At 38.5% G+C, this 21771-nt stretch overlaps 1 protein-coding gene across 1 annotated transcript in view; it reads left to right on the forward strand.

Annotated features, from left to right (window-relative positions):
* Nucleotides 1-21771, forward strand: part of LOC137601298 (CUB and sushi domain-containing protein 3-like) — a 237255-nt gene that overhangs the window by 107867 nt on the left and 107617 nt on the right. Inside the window, exons 31-32 of the mRNA XM_068323436.1 lie at nt 3364-3480; nt 21576-21689. Of these exons, the coding sequence (XP_068179537.1) occupies nt 3364-3480; nt 21576-21689 (231 nt within the window). The remainder of the gene's footprint in view (nt 1-3363; nt 3481-21575; nt 21690-21771) is intronic.

A 21771-nucleotide genomic window follows, 5' to 3' on the forward strand; every position in this document is an offset into this window, starting at 1 on the left:
CCTTATAATTAGATCCTTGAGGAGGAAAAGAACATAATGCTTCAATGAACTCTCAACCAGTCTTTTAAGTGTATCCAACAACAATAGTCGGAGTCAGCTGTTGATGTTGACGCTCCACTCATTTATTGTTTTACTGTTTCCATTGCAACATGTTGAATATTCCCAGTACTGGAGAATTGCAATTTGATATTTGGTAGTATAAAGCATTTTATTTATTTATGTATATATTTATTTTTCATTTCAGTAATGCAACTTTTTTTCAGTTGTGGAATAAAAAATAATTAAAATTTAATTAGAAATTTAATGAAACGTGTCACTTCAAATAGCTTCTTTCTAACTGTCTCATTTCAGTTAAAAGAATCCACAGTGGGGGATCCTGACTATTGTATTCTTGTTTATCTATGCATTTAGATTATTCTCAGCCCCAGTCTTCCTTGTAGGACAACTCCCACCTGTCAGAATGGGTGCATTATAGCATATCATGAGAATCTCTTCCTTTAATGCTTCTTCTCTTCTTGACATCAGCTTTCTCTAATTACTCACCCACCATGTCATGGTGGCTCACAGCTGGGATTAGAGTCCCACTTATTTTTGATTACACGCCTCTTGCCACTCCAACAACTAAATGTGGGTGAACTGCTGATCCATCTTTCTGCATTAGTGTCTCCGTTCACTTTTGTTCAACCTCTCCACTGCTGCACTCAATGAAACAGCAGCAGCATGTGCATTGTGTGGACCACAGGGGGTACAGAGCAGCTGGAGACAGCCTCCATTCAACAAATGAGTGTTTGTTTAGAGTCAAGGCATTTCCACCCGATGGCTTGGTCCTTGAGGTCTCAGTCAACTCCATTAGAGATCCCATTTGCAAATTGGTCCATCATTAACAACATCAAATTGCAGACCTAAAGTATGTCTGACACAGGTGCTGAACAGACCACAGATTGTGTTGATTAATATTGACACAGCGATGATAGTACAAGAAAAAGTTTGCGAAAAGTGAGCAGCTACTGCATTGATTCTTAGTAACAGGAATGCATACTGTAGTGTTCTGTGAAGTTCTAATTCATCAGGGGTACACATTGTGTAGCCAATGTGCTGACTGAAAACCCATTTCAGCATCGAAGAGTTCAGTTTCTTAAAACATATTGCCAGGCAAAATGGGTTGATTAAAGTCAGAGGCGTGTGGAACTTTTGTGATTGTGTGGTTTGTTGATTGATAGCCTTTTCAAGTTTTTCTGAAGGAAAAAAGTACCATAAAAACACTATTCTATTATGTCAAAGTCAACTTAATTGGCAAATGTACCATATGTGCACGACATACAGCACAGATGAAATTGCGGTGCACCACCGGTGAAAACAACACTAAGTATGACACACACACAAAAGTCGGCTAACTTTCCTATAGACTTAATCCCTTAAGAGGAAAGTGACATGTGCGCAGTCCCTGAGTTGACGAGGGAGAAAGAGACAGGGAGGTTGTCAGGTGCTGGGGGGATAAGGCAGGGTGAGGGTAGAGTTCAGGGTTGTAGCAGGGGTCAGAGCAGTGAGGGAGTTGAGCCTTCTTCAGCGCCTGGTGAAAGAAACTGTCCTTGAGCCTGTTGGTTCTGGCAGACTCTACAGTCTCCACCATGATGGCAGCAGGCTGGAAAGGCTGTGAGAGGGGTGGGTGGGATCACCTGCAACCCTGATGGCTTTGCAGGAGAGGAGATTGTTATAAATGCGTGAGGCAAGACAGAGAGACACCAGTGATCTTTTCAGCTGCACTCACGATGCGCTGCAGGGTCTTAACAGCAGGAAACGGTGCAGGCGCCGTACCACACGGTGATGCAGCTGGTCAGGATGCTCTCGATGGTGCCTCTGTAGAAAGTTAGCATGATGGGGGGTGGGGTTCTTGGTCTTCTCAGTTTGCGGTGGAAGTATAGGCACTGTGGGGCTTTCTTGGCCAGTGATTCCAGGCCAGGTCTTCAGAGATGTATTTATTGGTTATTTTAAAACTATTTACAGAACAACCTCAAAATTGAGATTCAAATCAATGTGTTTAATCACAAGAAGAGGGGGGGGGGGGCGTGTGTGTGTGTGTGTGTGTGTGTGTGTGTGTATGTGTGCACACGCGCTATGTAACAATTAAAATAACTATTCAGAATATAAATTATTAATTTTAACTGAAGCGAACAAGTGTCAAACTAAGAGCTAGCAGGTAAAAAAAACAAACGACTGGAGTGGAGGCAGTGACCGATGCGACACGTGAAGTTTTCAGCTCGGTCTGGTCAAATGAACCGCGTTTGCAACAAAACAAAACAAGAAACAAGTTCACCAACAAAATAGATGCAAGCTGGACAAAATTGAAGTACAGCAATGTGAGCCACACACAGAGAGATCAGTCAATGTCTGAGTGTGTGCGAGAGTGGGGCAGCGACAGCTCTGGCTGCGGTGATGTGTCTCTGTAGGGAGGGGCGGGCACTGTGTGTGACTGGCCTATCACAGAGCATGAAGACATTCATTTATGAGGTTTTTCCCTCAGCATGGACACAAGTATTGACGAGTTTTACTCGTATCATGCTCATACTCATCAAAATTGCTTTATCCGTACCCGGGTATCGGGTCTGAAACGAGTATGCGGCTCAACCCTAGCAGACGTGTTGTACTGCATGACTAGCTCAAAGCACTTCATGCGGATTGGAGTGAGTGCAAACAGGCAGTAGTCATTGAAGCAGGATGGGGACGACTTCTTCGGGACTGGGATGATGGTTGTGGCTTTGAGGCAGGTGGAGACAACAGCCCTGCTCAGGGAGATGTTGAAGATGTCTGTGAAGAAATCTGTAAGCTCATCAGCACACTTTCTCAGGACACGACCAGGAATGTTTTCAGGACCTGGGGCTTTCTGTGCATTGGTCATTCTGTGGACTTGCCTCACGCTGTCTGGAGAAAGTGTCAACGCCTGGTCACTTGGAGGGGGCGGAGTCTTATGTGCCGGGATGGTGTTGTCTGCCTCAAAACGCACACAGAAGTCATTTCAATGGTTCAGCAGATTGGTGGAGCTGTCGCAGGTCTGCGGAGGGGGCTTGTAGTCCATAATGGACCTTCCTCATGTCCTTCCTCTGCACACTTAGAGTACTTTAGGAAACATCCCCAAGCTATTTTCAAGTGTAATATTATTTTTGCCATACTGCCAACAATTATATTTGTCAGTGGCTAAAGGTTTAAAGAAATGCTTTGCCTCATTTGTGGTGTGAACATTCTACCTGGTGCAATTTAATCTAGATTTACTGATTGTATTTCTGCCTCATTTCCCCAGGTATAGTGAGTTGGTTGTATCACATTTGTTAATGGTGCATCTCTGTTTCTCCATTCCTTTTCCAACAGCTCCCTGTGGAGGTCACTTCACAGGTTCAGAGGGAACTGTGCTATCCCCAAACTACCCACATAATTACACCAGAGGCCAGAGCTGTGTCTATGACATCTTTGTCCCAGGGGACTTTGGTAAATGTTTCAAGCAATATTTTCACACAAATGTTGATTGTCTGTTCATGTTACCAGTGCATGGTTTGACCTTCCAGGAATGATTTTACTTGAGGAGGCTAAGCATGATTGTAAATGAAAAGTTAAATATTTTCTGTGGTGTTAATGATGAGGCAAAATGAAAGAAAGAATCATATTAACCAACAGCATTATTCTCAGAGCTGGTCATAGGTGATGGAATACTATCAAGCAGAAATCTTCAGACTTGCAATATGTATTTCCCTGTCGCTGTTCAGTACATTTCAGTTTAAATTATTGGTTTTAACCATTAACACTAAGGTTAAATCTTTGGTTCTGAAATAGCATTCAATCCATGTATACTGTACCTCCTTTATATTTGAAATGAGAACTGTCCAATGGTAAATTCAATAATGCAATAAGGTCAGTGAAGGCGGTTTCTTTTCCCTAGACGTCTGTCTGGAATAACATCATATTTAATCGATTCAGACTTGACTGAATTCCATGGCACAACATACAGTAGAGAGGCTCATGCCTTTTCCTCCTGTTCCCTACTCTATCAATGATCTGAAATGCAAACTGAAAAATAGTAATGTTTGGACAGTATGAATGCATCGTAGGATAAGACAGAGCAGAAATTGATTTTATCGATATAAAGGAACACTTCAAACTTTAGATAACAGTGCAAAACTTCAGGCATTGGTAATAGATTGAGCAAAAATAATGTATCGATGCTCAGTTTATCCAAGTGCTTTGGTATATGCATAATTCAGCATAGATCTGCAGAAGACCCTGATACACTTCTCTTCAAGATTCCATGTTAGTCATAAAGAGCTGCTGAAATCGTAGGCAGAGGTTTTTATTCTATAAAGCTGTGTGCTTATGAAACACAGATTAATCCCTTGCGTGATGATCCATCCTGACAGTTTACATCCTCTATTGCCATCTCTGACTGCTCATGGAATCCAGGAGCCCACAGGTCTTTTTTTAATTTTATAAATATTGCATGGAAATGCAGCTTGTGCTTAAACTGCCTGCAAAGGCTTAATGGAGTGCAGAAATTGCCAAACAACATTCCCATCTGGCCCTGCAAATATATTCCAGGGAGTGCAGATTCAGAGAATATGGCATAGTCCCACTGATGGTCAACATGACTGTTATGCTGTGGATTGAAGACAGCGTGGTTTAACAAAGCAACTGATGTTCTGGTAAAGAGTATTATGAATGTCAGGAACAAATCCTTAACTATTATTCCACTAAAGTGTCCAACTTCTGTACATGCCCAGCATTTGTATGGATGTATGGATATTAAACACAGTAAACATAGTGTGCGCGCGCACGTTTGTGTGTGTGTGTGTGTGTGTGTGTGTGTGTGTGTGTGTGTGTGGGGTGTGTGTGTGGTGTGTGTGTGTGTGTGTGTGTGTGTGCGTGTGTGTGTGTGTGTGTATGTGTGTGTGTGTGTGTGTGTGTGTGTGTGTGTGTGTGTGTGTGTGTGTGTGTGTGTGTGAAAAAGGAATTTTTAGTGTGTGGGTTTGGGTTTTCTCAAAAACCATTAAAGTGTTTGCAGGGTTTTAGCAATATAGTTGAAAAGTACTTCCTAAAAAAATTTATGGTGGAGTTTTAAGGCCCTTGTTACCGTGTTACTAAAAATGGAAATTAGATTTTACTAAAAGTAATTTGTGTTCAAGATGTTATTGTCTTTAACATCCAAATAAAAGAATATGCAGCATTTCAGCTAAGTTTAACCTGTAGGCAGTGCGGTAGAAGAAATCTCATGTAAGTGTCCAACATACAGGTAATTGAAATTTGTGGGTACCGAAGATGAGGTATCAGATATATGCACTCTAGTTATCATGTGGTTCATGTCAAACATTTGAGATAATGGGTCAACCTGTTTGAACTGCCAGGAAAGTCAGTGAAAGAAGAAAAGAATGTGAATATATGTCTTTTGCTGTCATATATAACTACAAGGTGGTCTGATGTCATGAAATCTTTCCAATATTAAAATCACTGGCATTCTGCCTTCTCTGAAATCTGAACACATTCTGAAAGTACATTTAAAATTAATTAACCATGCACACATAATTATTGGAATATTATGCTAGCATTTCGTGAAAAAAAACAAAAAAACAAGCAAGTTTGTCAACAACAATGTAAAAAAAAATGAACAGTGATTGACATATGTTCCTTTTAACTGCATATTTCAATGTTAGCCTCAGGTTTAATTAGGTAAATTGCAACAGGGAGAATAATTACCTCATGTAAGCAAAATCAGATCTGTTCTTCATTAATCAGAGCACAATTACACTTGATCAACGCGCAAGACAAAGATGGAAAGCAATCATTTTATTTGAGGAAATCAAGCATGTGTTCCATTCCTCTTTATGCTCATTTTAAAAAGCCTATTTGGGTAATTTCACACAATGTACATCCATTTATCTCACCATTTATTATTATTATTATTATTATTATTATTAGTAGTAGTAGTAGTAGTAGTAGTAGTAGTAGTAGTAGTAGTAGTAGTAGTAGTAGTAGTAGCAGCAGTAGAAGCAGCAAAATTACATTTGGTTGACTGATTACATGAGGCAATGGCTGGTGAGGTCGTACTTTTTCTACAGAAATGAATATATTCTACAGAAGCTCCAGTATGCTGTACACATCATATAACTATGAGTGTAATCAGCTACATTTTCTACAGGAGATATTTATACTGTGTGAATCTTTGATAAAAGTTGAGAGCACAGTTTATTTTGGTTTCCTGTATTCTATCCCAACAGGGGCTCTGTCCATCTGAGAAACACTGTGGAGATGTTCACACCTTACTGCATTTGCATTTTCCAGTCCTCTGATCAATTTTTGCCATGTTACCCTTTGTAACTGATCCCCTAACCAAATGTATTTGAATAAAATGCATTACTTTGTTCCATAATTAGGCATCACTTTATAATGTACAGTGATTCAATTGTGTATCAAGTATCAGTTCACTCATTCAAATGCATTTCTGCTCTGTTCTTAATCTGTGTATGCTTTATGTTCTCAAGTTGGCATTTATGGACTGTATTCCAGTAGATCTTAAAGATAAGTATGTAATATAGTAAGAAAGGAGTTAATATCAGTGGTTAAATCAGACTGTGAGTAGTAGCTCAACACTTATATGTACAATCTGTACATAGTTTATTTTACTTTGCGGTATTCACCCATCATTAAGGTACAAAGTGCATCTGTCTTGCCTTTTAAAGTTTAATAATTCTCAATGACATAATGGTCATATTTCAAATAATTATTCTGTTTTCCTTTTAAAGAGATGCATTATTCATCGCCAAAGGTTTGCCTTTGGCAATGCTAGTAAACATGCAAAAATACATTCCCTACAGGACTTCACTCATTTATTGTACAGGACAGTCAGTGGCAGTAGTATGCATCTATTTATGTTCGATTCCAGAAGTGTATTGTATTTTCTTACAAACAGAATGACACTCAAGATATTTTTGACAAGATAAACCCCTACTGTGTTTGTTATGCTGTTTTACTCTACAAAAATGAATTAAAAATCAAGTGGACACACAATTCTTGGACAAAAATGTCAAACCGGGCTTCAAGGTAAATTGATTTTTTTTTTCTAGTTTGTATTTCACCTCGAGAATTTTATTTTTCTTTCTGCTCAGTGCAGCATCCTTTGTAAATATTTTATGGCTCGAGTCGTGCACCAAATTCATTCTGATCAACTGGACCTTCAGTGTTAGCCCTCAGGTCTGAAATAATTTTAATGGTACATAGCAAAGATCACTCCAATTGTCATTAGTATATTACAGAGATAACCTGAAAATTAACTGCAGATTTAAAACAAATAAAATTAGATTACAGTATAGTTAAGAAGCCACCTATATGACTGATACTGAAGCAAACTGATAATGAACTGCAGTAAGATCCAACTCTTGACCTGACGTTAACAAGGCTGTGGAGAAGATCAAATAGGCAACATAACTTATTTTATACAGGGATTACTTTGTAAACATTACATTTCATCCTAAGGTATTCTCTCTGAAATGGTGCTCATAATGAGTCACTGGTGAATTTGATTTCATAGACACAACATCCAGTCACCTCTGTCTGCTTGAGGCTTTTTATAGCTCCAGTGGATGTTCTTATATAATACTAACAACATATGCATATTGGTTGTCGCAGAATGTGTCAGGAGGCAAGACAGGAGCCCTGACAGATTGCAGTAATAAATCTGAGCTGTAACGAGATGGACAGAGAATGAATGAGAGACTGTGGAGACCACATGTGAAAGACGGCCATAGATCTTGGTTGAATTTGAACGTCTCACAGAGAACAAGTAAGATGGCAATACCGATAATGAGTGAGAGACTTACAGTATAATGAGTGAGACAAGGAATGAGAAGAGAAGGAGAGAGGTACAGAGTGCTGCTTGGAGCGATCATAAAAACATTGACCCCGGGGGGCTGATTGTTGACTCATCGGTGATGTTCACTTTGAGTAAGATTGCGCCTCGGGCCAACTGAGCACATGGCTTGCTACTTCTCACACAAAAACATTGCTTTGTCGACTGCTTGAGCTAACAGTCCCTCATGTGCTTAACCTAATATGAACTCTGCTCACGCTAAATGTAGACGTAAAAATGTGTTTTAGTTCATTTCCTATGGGGTTTTACAGGTAATTAGGGTGTTCCTCTGTCAATTCAAATAATGCTGACCAGTCACTTGAATGACTGCATTGAAAGGATCTAACAGCTTGTGGCTTTCCAAGTTGATTACATTTTTGGTGCCCCTTGGAGCTATTGTGTTATGCTGGCTGTCAGACACATCCCTGAAGAGTGCAATATTTCAAATATCAACTGGAACATGGAGAAAGAGCTAAGCCAAATAAGTTTATCCACACAGGGTAGATAAAAGGTTGATAAGTAAGATGCTGATTACATATCCTTTTTTTTCTTCTCCTTGCTTCTTCCTCGAGTGACCAGTACTCACAGCTTTCAATCCACAGAGAAGTTTCTTTTTTTTTTTTTTTTAACCAAAGATAGAAGCTTAATGGAGTTGCTGCTGCTTCAGCCAAGGTGCAGCCACATACCCTTTGCCAAATGGGCCCATGCAATTTCACTGTGATAACAGGTCATTAAAAATATATGTCTGGGCTGTCATACAATCCCTCTGGTTTCTGTAAATGAGGCCTGTGTATGCTGTCAGAGGCCAGAATCTCAGAAGGCCTCTGCTGCCACAAAGCAAGGGCGACAGTTAGTTCGTCTATAATTTATAGCCAGAAGGACAAACATATGCTGCCATTTTACTTCCCCTTTCTGCTGCCTGCACTGAGAGTCTCCAACACCTTAGTTGGGCTTTTTGCATATTTTGCCGGAAGGCAAATGTAGCTGCTGCAGTGACTCTGGGAAAAAATTGGTTTGTTTTACATTCAGGTTCATTAGTAGTGCCCTGAACTATTGAAAATCACAGCATGGCCCAGTAATGTTGTAGTTCAGTGGCTATGTACCAGTAAGAAATGTTTCCCTCTGATGTAACTTTCTGCTTTCAATTTCTTGTATCTTATCTGACCAAAAATGTTCCAGTCAAAGGTAACATTCCAACCAACAGCGGGTCTTTGTTTTCTATTCTTAGTTCACAAGTGAAAGCCAGATCGTCAGTGTAAAAATGCCAGCTTAGCAAAGAGAGGTCCCTTTTCACAGACAAATAGTTTCTAACTTTTAGTTTGTCAGTAAGTGAATACAATAAAAAAGTCGTTGCAACTAGGTCTAAATTCTTCTGGACCCGAGGGCAATGTTTCTCCATGTTGTCACCAAAACATCACACTTTAAGTAATAATAAAAAAAGAAATGTATGTTGTGATGGAAAATATATGGGCACTTGCGCTCATAGTCATTAGGACTATGGTGGCGTAGTGGTTAGCACTGCTGTATCACAGCAAGAAGGTCAGGGGTTCAAACCCCATCATTTCCAACGTGGCCTTTCTGTGAAGAGTTTACATGTTCTCTCTGTGTCTGAATGGGTTTTTTCCGGGTTCTCCAGTTTCCCCCCATTATCAGGAAAAAAATGCATCTTGGGAATATTAGGTCATGTTGGACCACAGTGGCGGCGCACCCGGGGTGCAGCGTGCAGCGGCTCTGGACCAACCATCCATCTGGCCTCGAAATTTCGTTATTTGTACCATCTCTGTGTGTGTATAATGACAATAAAGAAAGTTTGACTTTTGACTTTAGTCAATAGTTATGGGAGTGGGGAGGGTAAATATGACTTTCTTACTTGAAACAACCCCTCCTCCAGTGATATCTATAACATGTCCAAAGCCATGTCTCCAGCTTTTAGTTTTAATATGTGATCAACACAGACCTCTGCTAGTTGCTCCTGCATCAGCAAATCTTTTTCGAACACTTTTGCAGATTTTGTCATCACTTGTTCACCTCCACTTACCGTATTTTCCGCACTATAAGGCGCACCTTAAAGCCTAAAATTTTCTCATAAACCCGTAGTGCGCCTTATAATCCGGTGCGTCTTATATATGGATTAATATTCATATTAATATTAGTTAAAAACATGGTCGCTGAAAAAAAGCCTGCAGTCTGGCCGCCAGTCATGCCGCACTCCGCCACCAGGGGAGCCCCCTCACAAGACACTCGGGCCTACGCCCCCTAACAACGGTAGTCAAGGGGCGTCACCGAAGTCCCGGCTCTGACTGAGCTGCTCTCAGACGGTAGAGCAGACTGTAGGAGCACCGGTGATTACGTAGCAAAACATAAGGAACTTTCAACAATTCTATTAATAAAGTTTGACTGACTCACTGATCTCAGTATTTCCCAACCACTGTGGCGCCGGAAATAACCCACTTTAAACTTAATTGGTCTTAAAAATGCCATTGTGCTGTCATCTGGAATCTAGTGACGGTCCATTCTATTAGTCTGTGGAAACACACGGAGAAACTGGCATAAAGGTGAATGAAAGACCCTCAAAGCTGAACTTCCAGCCTTTTCTGAAATTTCAAGAGCGGAGTCACTGCTAGACAAAGATGTCTGATGTGCTGCAATTGATTTACAAATGTAGTTGATAGCTCTGGGCGGGCGGCAGAGGGGCGCATTCAGGCTTGTGTATTCTGTCTGCAGCGACGTGCGGTGAGATTCACGGCGGTGAGACACCGACGTTAAAGTCAGTTCTGGGAGTAAAACAGCATCATATTTGCCAGTAAATTAGCAGCCTGACATTAAAAACTAGTTAAAAAATTGTTTAGGACACACAGCAGCAAATAGCTGCACCTCACCTCCGACTGGACTACCGATCGATCGAAATATTATATATTAATTAATTTAATTATATATTTAATATTTAATTAATAAACGAAGATGAACGTCGGAGCTTAAATATCTGCTTCGAACTTCAGATAAGGAAATAATCCGCTCTGTTCGAACTGACTGCACTCGTAATGAATTTAACCAGTTTTTAATGTAAGGTTTTTTAATGCCTGTTGACTTCTTTCTAAGATGGCAAAGTGCTCAAGTGATCAGGTTTCCTTGATGAGGCTCAGAATGGCTTATTGACATAACAATAAGGGCCATTCAAAGGTAGTCAGGAAGTCATGAATGCAATCATGACTGTCTGAGCAGCACGGCTCTATCTAGTGGACAGATTACACAACTACAGCCGCTGCAGTTTATCAAATAAATTTTATTTTTTATTGTGTGCACCTTATAATCTGGTGCGCCTTATATATGAAATAAATTATAAAACAAACCAATTATTGAGGGTGCGCCTTATAGTCCAGTGCGCCATATAATGCGGAAAATACTGTACTCTGTTGTTGTTGTTAAAATTTCTAAGTCTGTGATGTCATCTTGTATTGTTTTTTATTTATTTGTTTATTTTTAATATTGCTGTTTTTTTATCCTCCCGAAAAACTGAATGATCACGATTGACCTGCGGAAATTCTCAATCATCCAGGTCATGGGAGATTTTTGTGTTGAATAAAGTCTATCCTGAACTGACAACTGGAGAAGCCTGTTGGAAGAGTGGTAAAATATATTCAAGCTTTGCCCACACGTCCAGTTGAATTCATTCAACACAGGGATAAGTATGTAATATTTCACATGAATTGCTGTGAAGTAAACACGATCTACCATAGCCTGGTTTCTAATTTAACATGTGAGTGCTGAGTAAAGTGTATATTTCTCACCAGCACTTAATAATGAGTCATATTTAAGAGCTGGCACTCATTTTGCCTCGGTGTTTTGATGATTTGTCTGTTGTGAGGGCTATGACATATAATGTTTACATCTGATGCAAATATATAGTATATCTTATAAAGCTATGCATACTTTGAGCTACATAAATAGGTTTAATCATATTGTTTAAGGTAGTAAAAATTTTCCTCTTTCCTCTGATGACTGAAAAATAAACATGAGTCTCACTGTGAGCAATGGGAATGTCTGTGCTGCCATACCTGTAATTGTGCTTAGACGGAAATCCAGGAGCAGAATGACTTCTCAGATTAATATTACCACCCATCTAAACAGAGAGAGGTAAAGAAACAGAGATAGAAATTTCTATATACTGCTCAACATTTTTGATTTGAAGCATTTGCGTGCAACCACTCTTTCGTAAGATATTTTTCAGGAAGCAAACTAAGCATCTTTTCTTCATTGCAATCATTGTACGTTAGAGTGTCACTTCTCAAATACAGTAGTGTGACCCTTGGGAACATGTTGTTTTTTTGCAATACTAGAAAAAAGTGTAATTGCACATCCACTACAGTAGTTAGCAGTAGCACTGTCATTGTCAGGTGTACACAGGTAGTTGTAGCTCTACGGTGTAGGGTTTGGTGATATGAAATGCCGTAAACAGATCCTCATGAGTCAACATGGAAACATTTGTTTAACGGGGATGAAAAGAAAGGTGGAGCAAGACAAAGTTAAGGTAGCAAAAGCAAATCACCCAAAAGCTGAAACGAGGAAATAAAACAAAGTGTCTGTAGCGCTGGGCTTCACGGACTGGTGTGTTTACTATGTCTAAACATGCTGGCAGCAGACAGCATGAAGCCTAATAAATTAAGGTGCCACTGAAAAACATTTCGCCCCAATCATGCTGATAAGCTGCTGGAGTTTATTTAGTGAAAACGTGCCGGATATTTCCAACAATCATCCCCCTTTGTGAATGCTACTTCAGTAAACCAGCGCGCATCATTTACAGTTTGTTGTTATATGATGTTAGCATCATATAAGGTGGCGTACCAAGCTGCTCAGTGCAGTGCAGCAATTAGTTTATTAATTTTTGTTTTGTAGGTTAAAGTGCTTTATGTATTGTGCCCCTCAGTTAATGTTGTTCAACTGGATTTGAATTTGTTATTATTTATTGATTTTATTTATGGTAATTTTATTTTTCAGTATCAAATGATGCAATAAGTTGGTCAAAAAAAAATTATGTTAATAAAATTATTCTTTGTTATAAGTTAGACTGTATTTATTTTTCTTTTTTGCTTTCTTTAATAAGGAGGCAATGTTATGCAGAGGTGTACTTATAACAATTTTATAGACAAATTATATTATTTATAGTCGCGGCAGAGAGTGGTGGGGCACCGAGTGACAGCAAGATAAAATACCATGTAATCTCAAAAATGTATTTAGTTTTTTTGTCCCATCCGGCATAAATGAATTGAACAACTCACAAGTAAACTTGTGAACTGTCCTCGATTTTGATAAAGATCAAATAGAATGAAGAGAGGTAGAGACTGAAATTGCCTCTGTAGAATGACATTTTTCTTTCCTGCTGTATCATAATGATCCCATTTGCGGATCATGTCCTTGTTTTTCGAGAAGAACTCCATTTTAAGAGATGAGCAAATAAAGAAGTCAGATGATAGCTTAAATGTCCAGGAAAAGTTCATAATGGAGGTGTATTAGCATTGAATCAATCAGATACAGTATGTTGCCTCTCCTGCCCTTGTTTTCTCTTTGAAGGGATACCTTACATTTTTGTTTCCTCTTTGAATTCCCCAGGCTTAAACAAATCATTTGGCTTTAACGATATTAGATTATGCTGATATTGAATCCTATGACCAAAGAAATAGCTCAGTTGTCAAAAACCACAATGCAAACTTCAAAATCAAAGTTTCTCATATTTTAAAATCTTGTTGTTGTTCTATGAAGACTGCTGGAAGAAAACAAGCCGTGCAGAAAAATTAGACATTAGAACAGCAAAAGCACAGCATATGGCCCATCCAAACCCAGACAGCTGTAAAAGCACTGATTTCCACCTACTCTCCATGTAGATTGAGGATTCAAGTTTCTTCATACTTCCTTAACCAAGCAAACAATGCCTCTTTAACAGTTACAGTAAGATGTAAAAATACAGGAATATACTGTAGATGACAGCTTTGTTCAGAGAAAATGAAATATTTTCCAGTGTGTTAGTCATTTCTACAGGCCGTGTGTTAAATTGATAACTGTCATGAATAAAAATAAAAGCAGTTGGTGAGTGTATAGAATAACATATAAAACAAGGTAATTGTGGGAATGTTATCAACCAGCTGCTTCCATACATCTTTACAGTCTATTTTTTTCCCAAATATATACATGAGCAGAAACATTAAGTCAATGTCAGAAAGCATTCATTATACCAAAATGTCTTCCAGGAATCTTAAATTTCTTCACTTTTCTGCATATTCTCCAGAGCCTGACCCGATGGAACAGGCTTGAGATGCAGTGACAAGGGAAATTGCACTTGCAAAAGGCCTGCAGGAACTGTTTGTGTTTTTTTAGAATGACAAAAGGTGTGGAAATCATAACGTTGTTGACTCCATCCTTCATGCAATATTAGCATGTTTTGAAGCTGGGTTCTCTTACGCAACCTTTCAAATGAAAAGAATGCCTCATGGAATTTATTTTAATGTCATTTAATTCCGGATATTTCGTTATGTGAGTTAGATAGATAGATATACTTTATTGATCCCAACCTGGGGAATTTTTAAAATTACAATGTTTTAATGTAACTGTTACAATGTTACAATTACTTGATTGCAAGATTTCTGGGTTTTAATCATATGATTGCATTATTAATTGTGAGGAAGGAAACCACATGCAATATTTAAGGCTAGCAGACTTGGGGTGTGATATATAGTAACTATGTGAAATCATAATGTAATACCCAAAGAAGTGCATGATTAAAGCTGCTGTACTACAATGAGCTGATTCAAGGTGAGAGACAGGCCTAAAGTACTGCCCATTGTACAGGTACATTATGTAACACTTATATGAAAAGGCCCAGATGATTTATTATACTCCGGCATAAATTAGTCAACAAGTTTACAATGATATACTGACTTAATATCTGGACTTGATTACAGCAAAGGAGCAGATTAGAGTCATACATGGATGCCTTTGTATTATAAGAAATGAACAATGCTTTATTCAGGAAAATCTGCATGCAACTGTTAGTTTGTTTCAAGGTGTGGTTGTGTGTTCATAAAGCACAGCAGCTCAGCTAATTTGACATTTGCTATCGCCACATTACTGAGCTGTCCCTAAGGACAAAACCATCTTATTTTTCTCTTAGATGTAGGTTTAGGCATAGGCATTACCACTCTACGCAATGCTATTTTCTTTATGTTTGTCTTCTTTGGCTGTCATTTGTCTCCTGTGTGTTGATGTGTGTTTTCAATCTGTTTCCTGTCACAATGAATTATAGTAAGGAACATTTCTTGGAAATAGCTTGACCAGTCCACATCATCTGTCAGTTTTTCAGTTTAATGTTTTTTTTTTCTCTGCCACACATTCTTCATCTTACTTTTGATCGTACATATAGAGTACCTGTATGTAGAGATTTTTTTGAGAGCAGGCCTCTCTGGTTTTATTTTATAATTGTTCCCAATTATTTTTATGGTTTGAAAATTTCTGCATATGATGATGACATTGTTGCGATTAAAAATTAGAAAGATGTAGAATTTTTAGAACAAACCATGCAGCACTATAGTAAGAACCCCTCCGCCAAGGTCAACTGGCGGAAGAGACAAGCTATAATGGTGGGAGATGTACTGGAGGCTATCTGGCTCCCAGATAAACTCGAATGGAAAAGAAATGTGTTTAAATAACTTGGAATTCAACTGGGCGGCCAGAATATAGTGGAGGGAAAAGAACTAGGAAAATGTTTCAGAAAAAGTTTAACAGAGGTTGAAATTTACAAGTGGATATTATCAAAACTGTCTTTTAGAGGTCACGCTTTAATTATTAGCAACTTGGTGATGGTGGACTTCTTCTGGGAATGTCGTCACTGGGTATTTCAGAGCCTCCTCTTCCTGCCTAAAGAGGATGAAGGCTAGGTGCTCTTGCACCTGTCCAGCAGTGGGGGCTGCGTTCTGGCTGCGGTTCATCTAGCGTTTCCTGCCTTGTCCTGAGGACCTGGTGTGGTGGCCCACAATGGAGGCGATCTTGGCCAATTGCTGGGAACTGGGACTTGCGGGAAGAGCAAATTCACCCCACAGCAATAGACTTTGGTTGACTTTTATCTTACAGGTCTTTTAAGTCCAGAGAATGCTGATCCCTTACCTGTAGAGAACTTGTCTCCTGGTTTTAACGACTCTGTGTCAGACCTGATCACTCTCAGTGACAGTGACGGTAAAAAAATATACGAACTGATGGTAAAGATTTTAAACAGAAACAATCTTGAAGATTGAGCTGACATAGTCTTTTTACAATCCACCATTAACTAAAAAGGTTGGTGTAAAGGGGTACTATTAGGAAAAATGTTTTTTTTCAGGTCTCTACATATACAGAGTGATCCTCCATAATCCTACCAACTCCTAGAATCTGGAAAACATGACTCCTGAATTGACTATAACCTTCAGGTGTCTAAAAATGTCCCAATTAATTTCTTGCCCGTCGTGACATAACAATATAATAGGGAACACACATACGCACACACACAGACACACCATATTTTTAAATAATTTACGGTTGCTTATGATCATAAGTAAAGTCAGCTTACATTTGGCTAACAAGTCAGCTTCGCTTCTGTCCATGTTTGTGTAGCCTGTCTATGTGTGTGCACAAGCATGTCTCTGTACGTGTATCCCCAGCGTCTTAGCAAAGAAACATGCACACATGGCATGTTTGTATCTTATTTACAGTTGCTTATGAGTATGAGTAAAGTTTTACATTGATACATACTTTATTGATCCCCATGGAGGTAATTGCTTTTCATTATAGTTGTACTGCTACAGTGAAAACCATAGAGAATGTCAAATTAATGAGAATATATGAAGAGCTAAAAGGAAATCGTAATAAAAAAGAAATAGCTAAGAGAAAAGTTTATAAACAGATATATACAGTTTTTAGTGACCTAGCTTCCATTCATCCTCCTCCTTAGTGCGATGTAAGGTTAGCGGATGGAGGTGATATAGGGAAGGTGCCCAACAGCCAAAAGCTAAGTGTAGTTCACAAGAAAAAGGCAAGACATTTATTTCTACAGCTCGCCATGCCATTCTTTTGCCTTTTGCCATGCCATTCAAGCTTATATTATTGTTTTTTTCAAACAATAATCACAATTGGCTTCAATTATTTCAGGGCTTTAAACCATGTGGAATCTTTTAAGAAGTTGTAGTATCAGAGATGTTGTAATAGTCTTTCTTTTTAGTTAAAAAATTGACAAAGGATAAAAATGTTGATGAAGCCAGTTGTTGTTTAGTTTCTAAGCTCAAACCTTGCCCATTTGCAACGTTATTGTCACAGAATAGACCCAAATTTTCCTTTTATTGCACGAGACAGTAGACAATTCATTGTTACTCTTATTTTTTTAAATAGAAAAGCCCTTTTCCTCTTGTAGATCACGGCTGTGATGTTTCTCTTAGCTGAGCATAAACAATGTGTTGCCCATGAAAGCATTGTTGGCTCATTGTGTCTGAAGCAGTGACCCAGTTGGCTATCTCTATTTAATGTTTGGATAAAGGCTATTTATTATTTTCAAAGTCTTATATATTGATATAATTAGGAATTGAAAATGTTATTGTAAGGCAACCTTTAAATAATGCTCTGTTATAACTTCAGTAGCTGCTGTCACTGTTTTGTTATTTTTCACAAGAATATTACATTAATTATTGCTTTCCATAAATATATGTAGCCTGTGTCTAAACAGATTCACATAAAAACAATACATTTCAATCACCACTCATGAAGCACTCTCTACAGAGACCCTGGGATCTGCCTGCACTTTCTTATTGTGTCATATTTGGGACATTTGTAAGGATGACCTGTTATGCAGATATCTATGCTTATCAGTTGTTAGCATGAAGGGTGTAAAGGCTGTACGTGGTGCATTGGCCTGCTTTCTAGCAATACTCATAGAGGATTGTGTGTCTGTGCATTGTAGATCGGATAAGGTACGCAACTAGGAATTATGTGATTACAAACCACAACCAAAAATTAATATATATTCTCCTTTTAAGAAAGGGCTGTTTAGTTAAGTAAAACATCATTCTAAAGAGGCCCCGTGATGGTGTAATATTGTGCAGATGACTTACAGGTGACACAACAAAAAGACCTGTGTTGCTGCAATTAAGAGATTGTTATCTAAAAATCTGCTGTTACTTAACTCAGCTAAGGCGGACATGTTTGCAATTGGTCCTGCCACACTACAGAATCTGTCTGACCATTTCACTGCGTCAAAATCATGTAATTCATTCTAGAGCCAATTTAAGAATCTTGGTGTGATTTTTGATTTTAAAAAAATGTTTTATTTACATACAAATGAGTTGACCTGATTGGCCAATTTTCAACCCAGGAATATCACAGATTCAACCTGTTCTTTTGTTTTTTCATTATTTATTAAATTACAAATCGGTTACTGCAATGTACTTCTGTCAATTTTGTCAAAGTAGAGTCTTTGATGTCTTCAAACGGCGCAGAATGCCTTTCTCCATTGACTCACTATAGGTGTTAGAGCAGACTTAAAGATGCTGCTGATCACCTATAAAATAATGAACAGCATTGTACCACAGTACCTGTCAGGCATGTTTAAAACATACAGGTACATGCCTGCAAGTGAGCTGTACTCCCACGAGGCTCATTTTTTAAGTGTTGCCAAGGTCTGCAGAAAGACTGTTGGTGAGCATGCTTCCTCTTTTCATGCACCAACCCTGTGGAACAAGTGACCTTTTGACATTAGACAGACTTGATCAATTGATATATTTAAATCAAAGTTAAACTTATCATGCCTCGTGATGAGCTGGCATCTCATCTGGAGTGTACCCCACCTCTCACCCATAGCCAGCTGAGTTAGACTCCAGCTGACCTGTGAAAATGGATGAATGGAACTTCTTCTTATTAATTCACTTAATATTCATGAAGATGAGATGATGTTGTCTTCATCCGCTCATCTGAATGGCTGTGAGGCAACAGTACTACCCACCGTGCCACCATGTCGTCCCTATCTTCAAAGTTCTACTCAGTTCAGCTGTGGACCATTCACATCTCTTGTTTGTCAGCATGTTGGACATCTAAAAAGTGCCCTAAAAATAAGGGTATCATTACATTGAACTCCCCTTTCATGTGTTTTTGGGTGGCTGTTTTCTTCGGGTGCCAAATCATGTGACTAGGAAGTTGTTGGACAAGCGCAAATCTGTATTCCTGGATTCCAGCCATCATTGCTGTGGACTTATAGCTGCTGGAGCTTTGTCCTGTAGGAAGAGTACATCTCTTGCTCAAGCCAATATATCTCGATTTTCTCCTGTAGATGTCTCAGCTGATCAGTGTATTGGGCCTGTGTCATAGTATGACCCTGTCTCCTACCATTATCTTGCTCGCAGACCTCACAGACTTGTCCTTATTGTCATTTTGAGGCTTTGAGTGTCTCCAGTGTTCCGTGTGTCAAGATGATACCAAGCTCTGTGGCCATGTTTTGCTGTATTACTAGTCGATTTGTCAAGAGCATGTCAAGCATCAATAGTCTCCTGTGTGGTGACAGTTGGTCACCTTCCAATGCTTCTGTCACATTTGAGTTCAATAGCTCTCGTCTTCACCAGGGTGTGAGTACGGTCACTGGTATCCAGTGACTTGCACCTGTCCTGGTGGACCTGTTGTCCATTTTGTCAGACAGTGATGACTTAAACATTTTTGCTGAAACAAGAACAGAAGGGAAGTGCTCCATCTTGGAGGCAGCCAGCATTACGGGGCTGTCCAGGTTGCAAATTCACTTGGCTATGAATAGAATTCCAAGAAATGTTGTGACTGGAACAAGAACTTTTCTTAGACCATACATTTGTTTCCCTTGTGTCCATTTAGATGCTGCTGTGCTTTACTTTTAAATGCCACTGACAAAACCTTGTCTGCCCATGACACACAGGCAGTCCATGTAGTATACATTGTTTGGAGGCTGGTGTCGTCTCATCAGTGATGATTCCTAATGTTTACTGAAATACCAAACTTTTCTCTGGTGATAAAAAACAAACAAACAATGTATGACAATGCAAACAACAGCAATACTGACTTTTTGACATGGAACAGGAAAGAATGATGAATGAATGAATCTTATGAATCTTATGAGTGAATGAATAAATGAGTGAATGAATAAATGAATATGATTTTAAAATCACACCATAACTATGGGGAACAGTATTCTAAAGCGCTACTGTGGTTAAACAATACCATTTGATGGAATAGTTAATTATGACTCAATAAGAAAAAGTCAACAAAAGCCTTACAGTAAGTAAAATGATTACAATAACAACTTGTACAACATAGTCAGAATTTTGCAACAAAAATATTTTCTATTACAGCATACATGTTTTAAATGTTTTTGCATTGAAATAAAATTAATTGGTACACAGCCTGTTAACATGATACATATAAAGTACGTAGCTCATTTTCAGGTTAATACACAAAATGTCAGAGCTGAATGAATAACATGCTCAACATCTTGTTAAAATAGCTTTACATAAATGGCTGTGTCTTATGTAAACATAGGAGAATTAACTGCATCCTGAGAAGAAATGATGTAACTACCCTTGTATGTTCTAATCTATGCATCTTGTTTCTGTGCTATTTTCATTTATCCTGAAACAATCTGTAGAATCCTGTTTAGTCTTTTAATGTTCTTAATTATCTTTAGGTATTTAGTGAATTCCATGTCTAGATTAAACACTTTTTGCTGAATTATACTTAAAAAAACCGCAGACACTGCAACTTTTACAAAATCAAGAGAAATTCTTTATCAGAACATCCATGAAATTTCAGACCACCTGTTTATTTCAGATTATCCAATGCACAAACAGCTACAGAGTCAAGACAAGAGTTACATGGCTGATGTTCTGTTTTGTTTTTTTCTCTTCATATCATTATATTAGAGACTTCTTTTTTTTTTTATGACATTCACCTCAGTCAGGTTTTTGGACAGTTTTACTTAATAATTCATTAATTAATCAATAAATTAACTAACAAATAGATAAAATATTTGGTATTTAATCTGTCCCTATGGCTTATCAGATAGATGGAAATGTTGGTATGTGATTTTAAATGACAGAATAAAGGTTGTGCAATGAAAGACTTTCAGGGTCCTAAGATAAAATAAAATATTAACGGGAAAAAAATCTCTCTTCATTTTGACATTTGCCCTGGACTGCCCTGTCACATGCTGTCCAACTAACGGTCCAGAGCCTACAAACGTGGCTCTGCTTCTCAGGGAATCAGCCATATCAGCCCAATTTAAACCAGAGAGGGGACACTTTGTCCTTAAATTGTGCTCATTACATTTATTCAGAGTATGATTTAAACATTGTAATGAGTAATTGGTTGGGTAAAAATGTGCCCATTGTGCCCATCTGCAGATACATGTGCCAATAAGATGTGCTACATTGCTCTTCGAGCAAGCATTCCAGTCAAAACAATATTAATCTCCCTGTTTCTGTCAAAGTTTTTTAAAAGATCCAAAGGATATAATACATTTAATTCCAAATTCTTCTCTATCTATTTTATTCTCACCATGAAAATAAAAGCCCCAGTGAATGGACTGAATAGCCACATCTAATATTTCATTCCAAAAGAATCCACCTTGATATTATGACATGTTTTGTGTCTCTGGCTGCTTGTTTTCTTCCAGTACTCTTTGGTCAGTTTGTGGTGTTCCAGACTTTGGCTAGTGATGTGGTTGACATCTTTGATGGGTCCCCCACAGATTTAGCCCTTCTTTCCTCCATATATGGCTCACATTCAGGTAAGAAAGTATTAAAAGTCATTAGTGTGCAACCCTAAGTTGTGGCTTAGCACTATAATTGATTAAACCATGTGGTTAATGT

This window comes from Antennarius striatus, chromosome 9, assembly GCF_040054535.1.
Source record: "Antennarius striatus isolate MH-2024 chromosome 9, ASM4005453v1, whole genome shotgun sequence".
NCBI classification, from domain to species: domain Eukaryota; kingdom Metazoa; phylum Chordata; class Actinopteri; order Lophiiformes; family Antennariidae; genus Antennarius; species Antennarius striatus.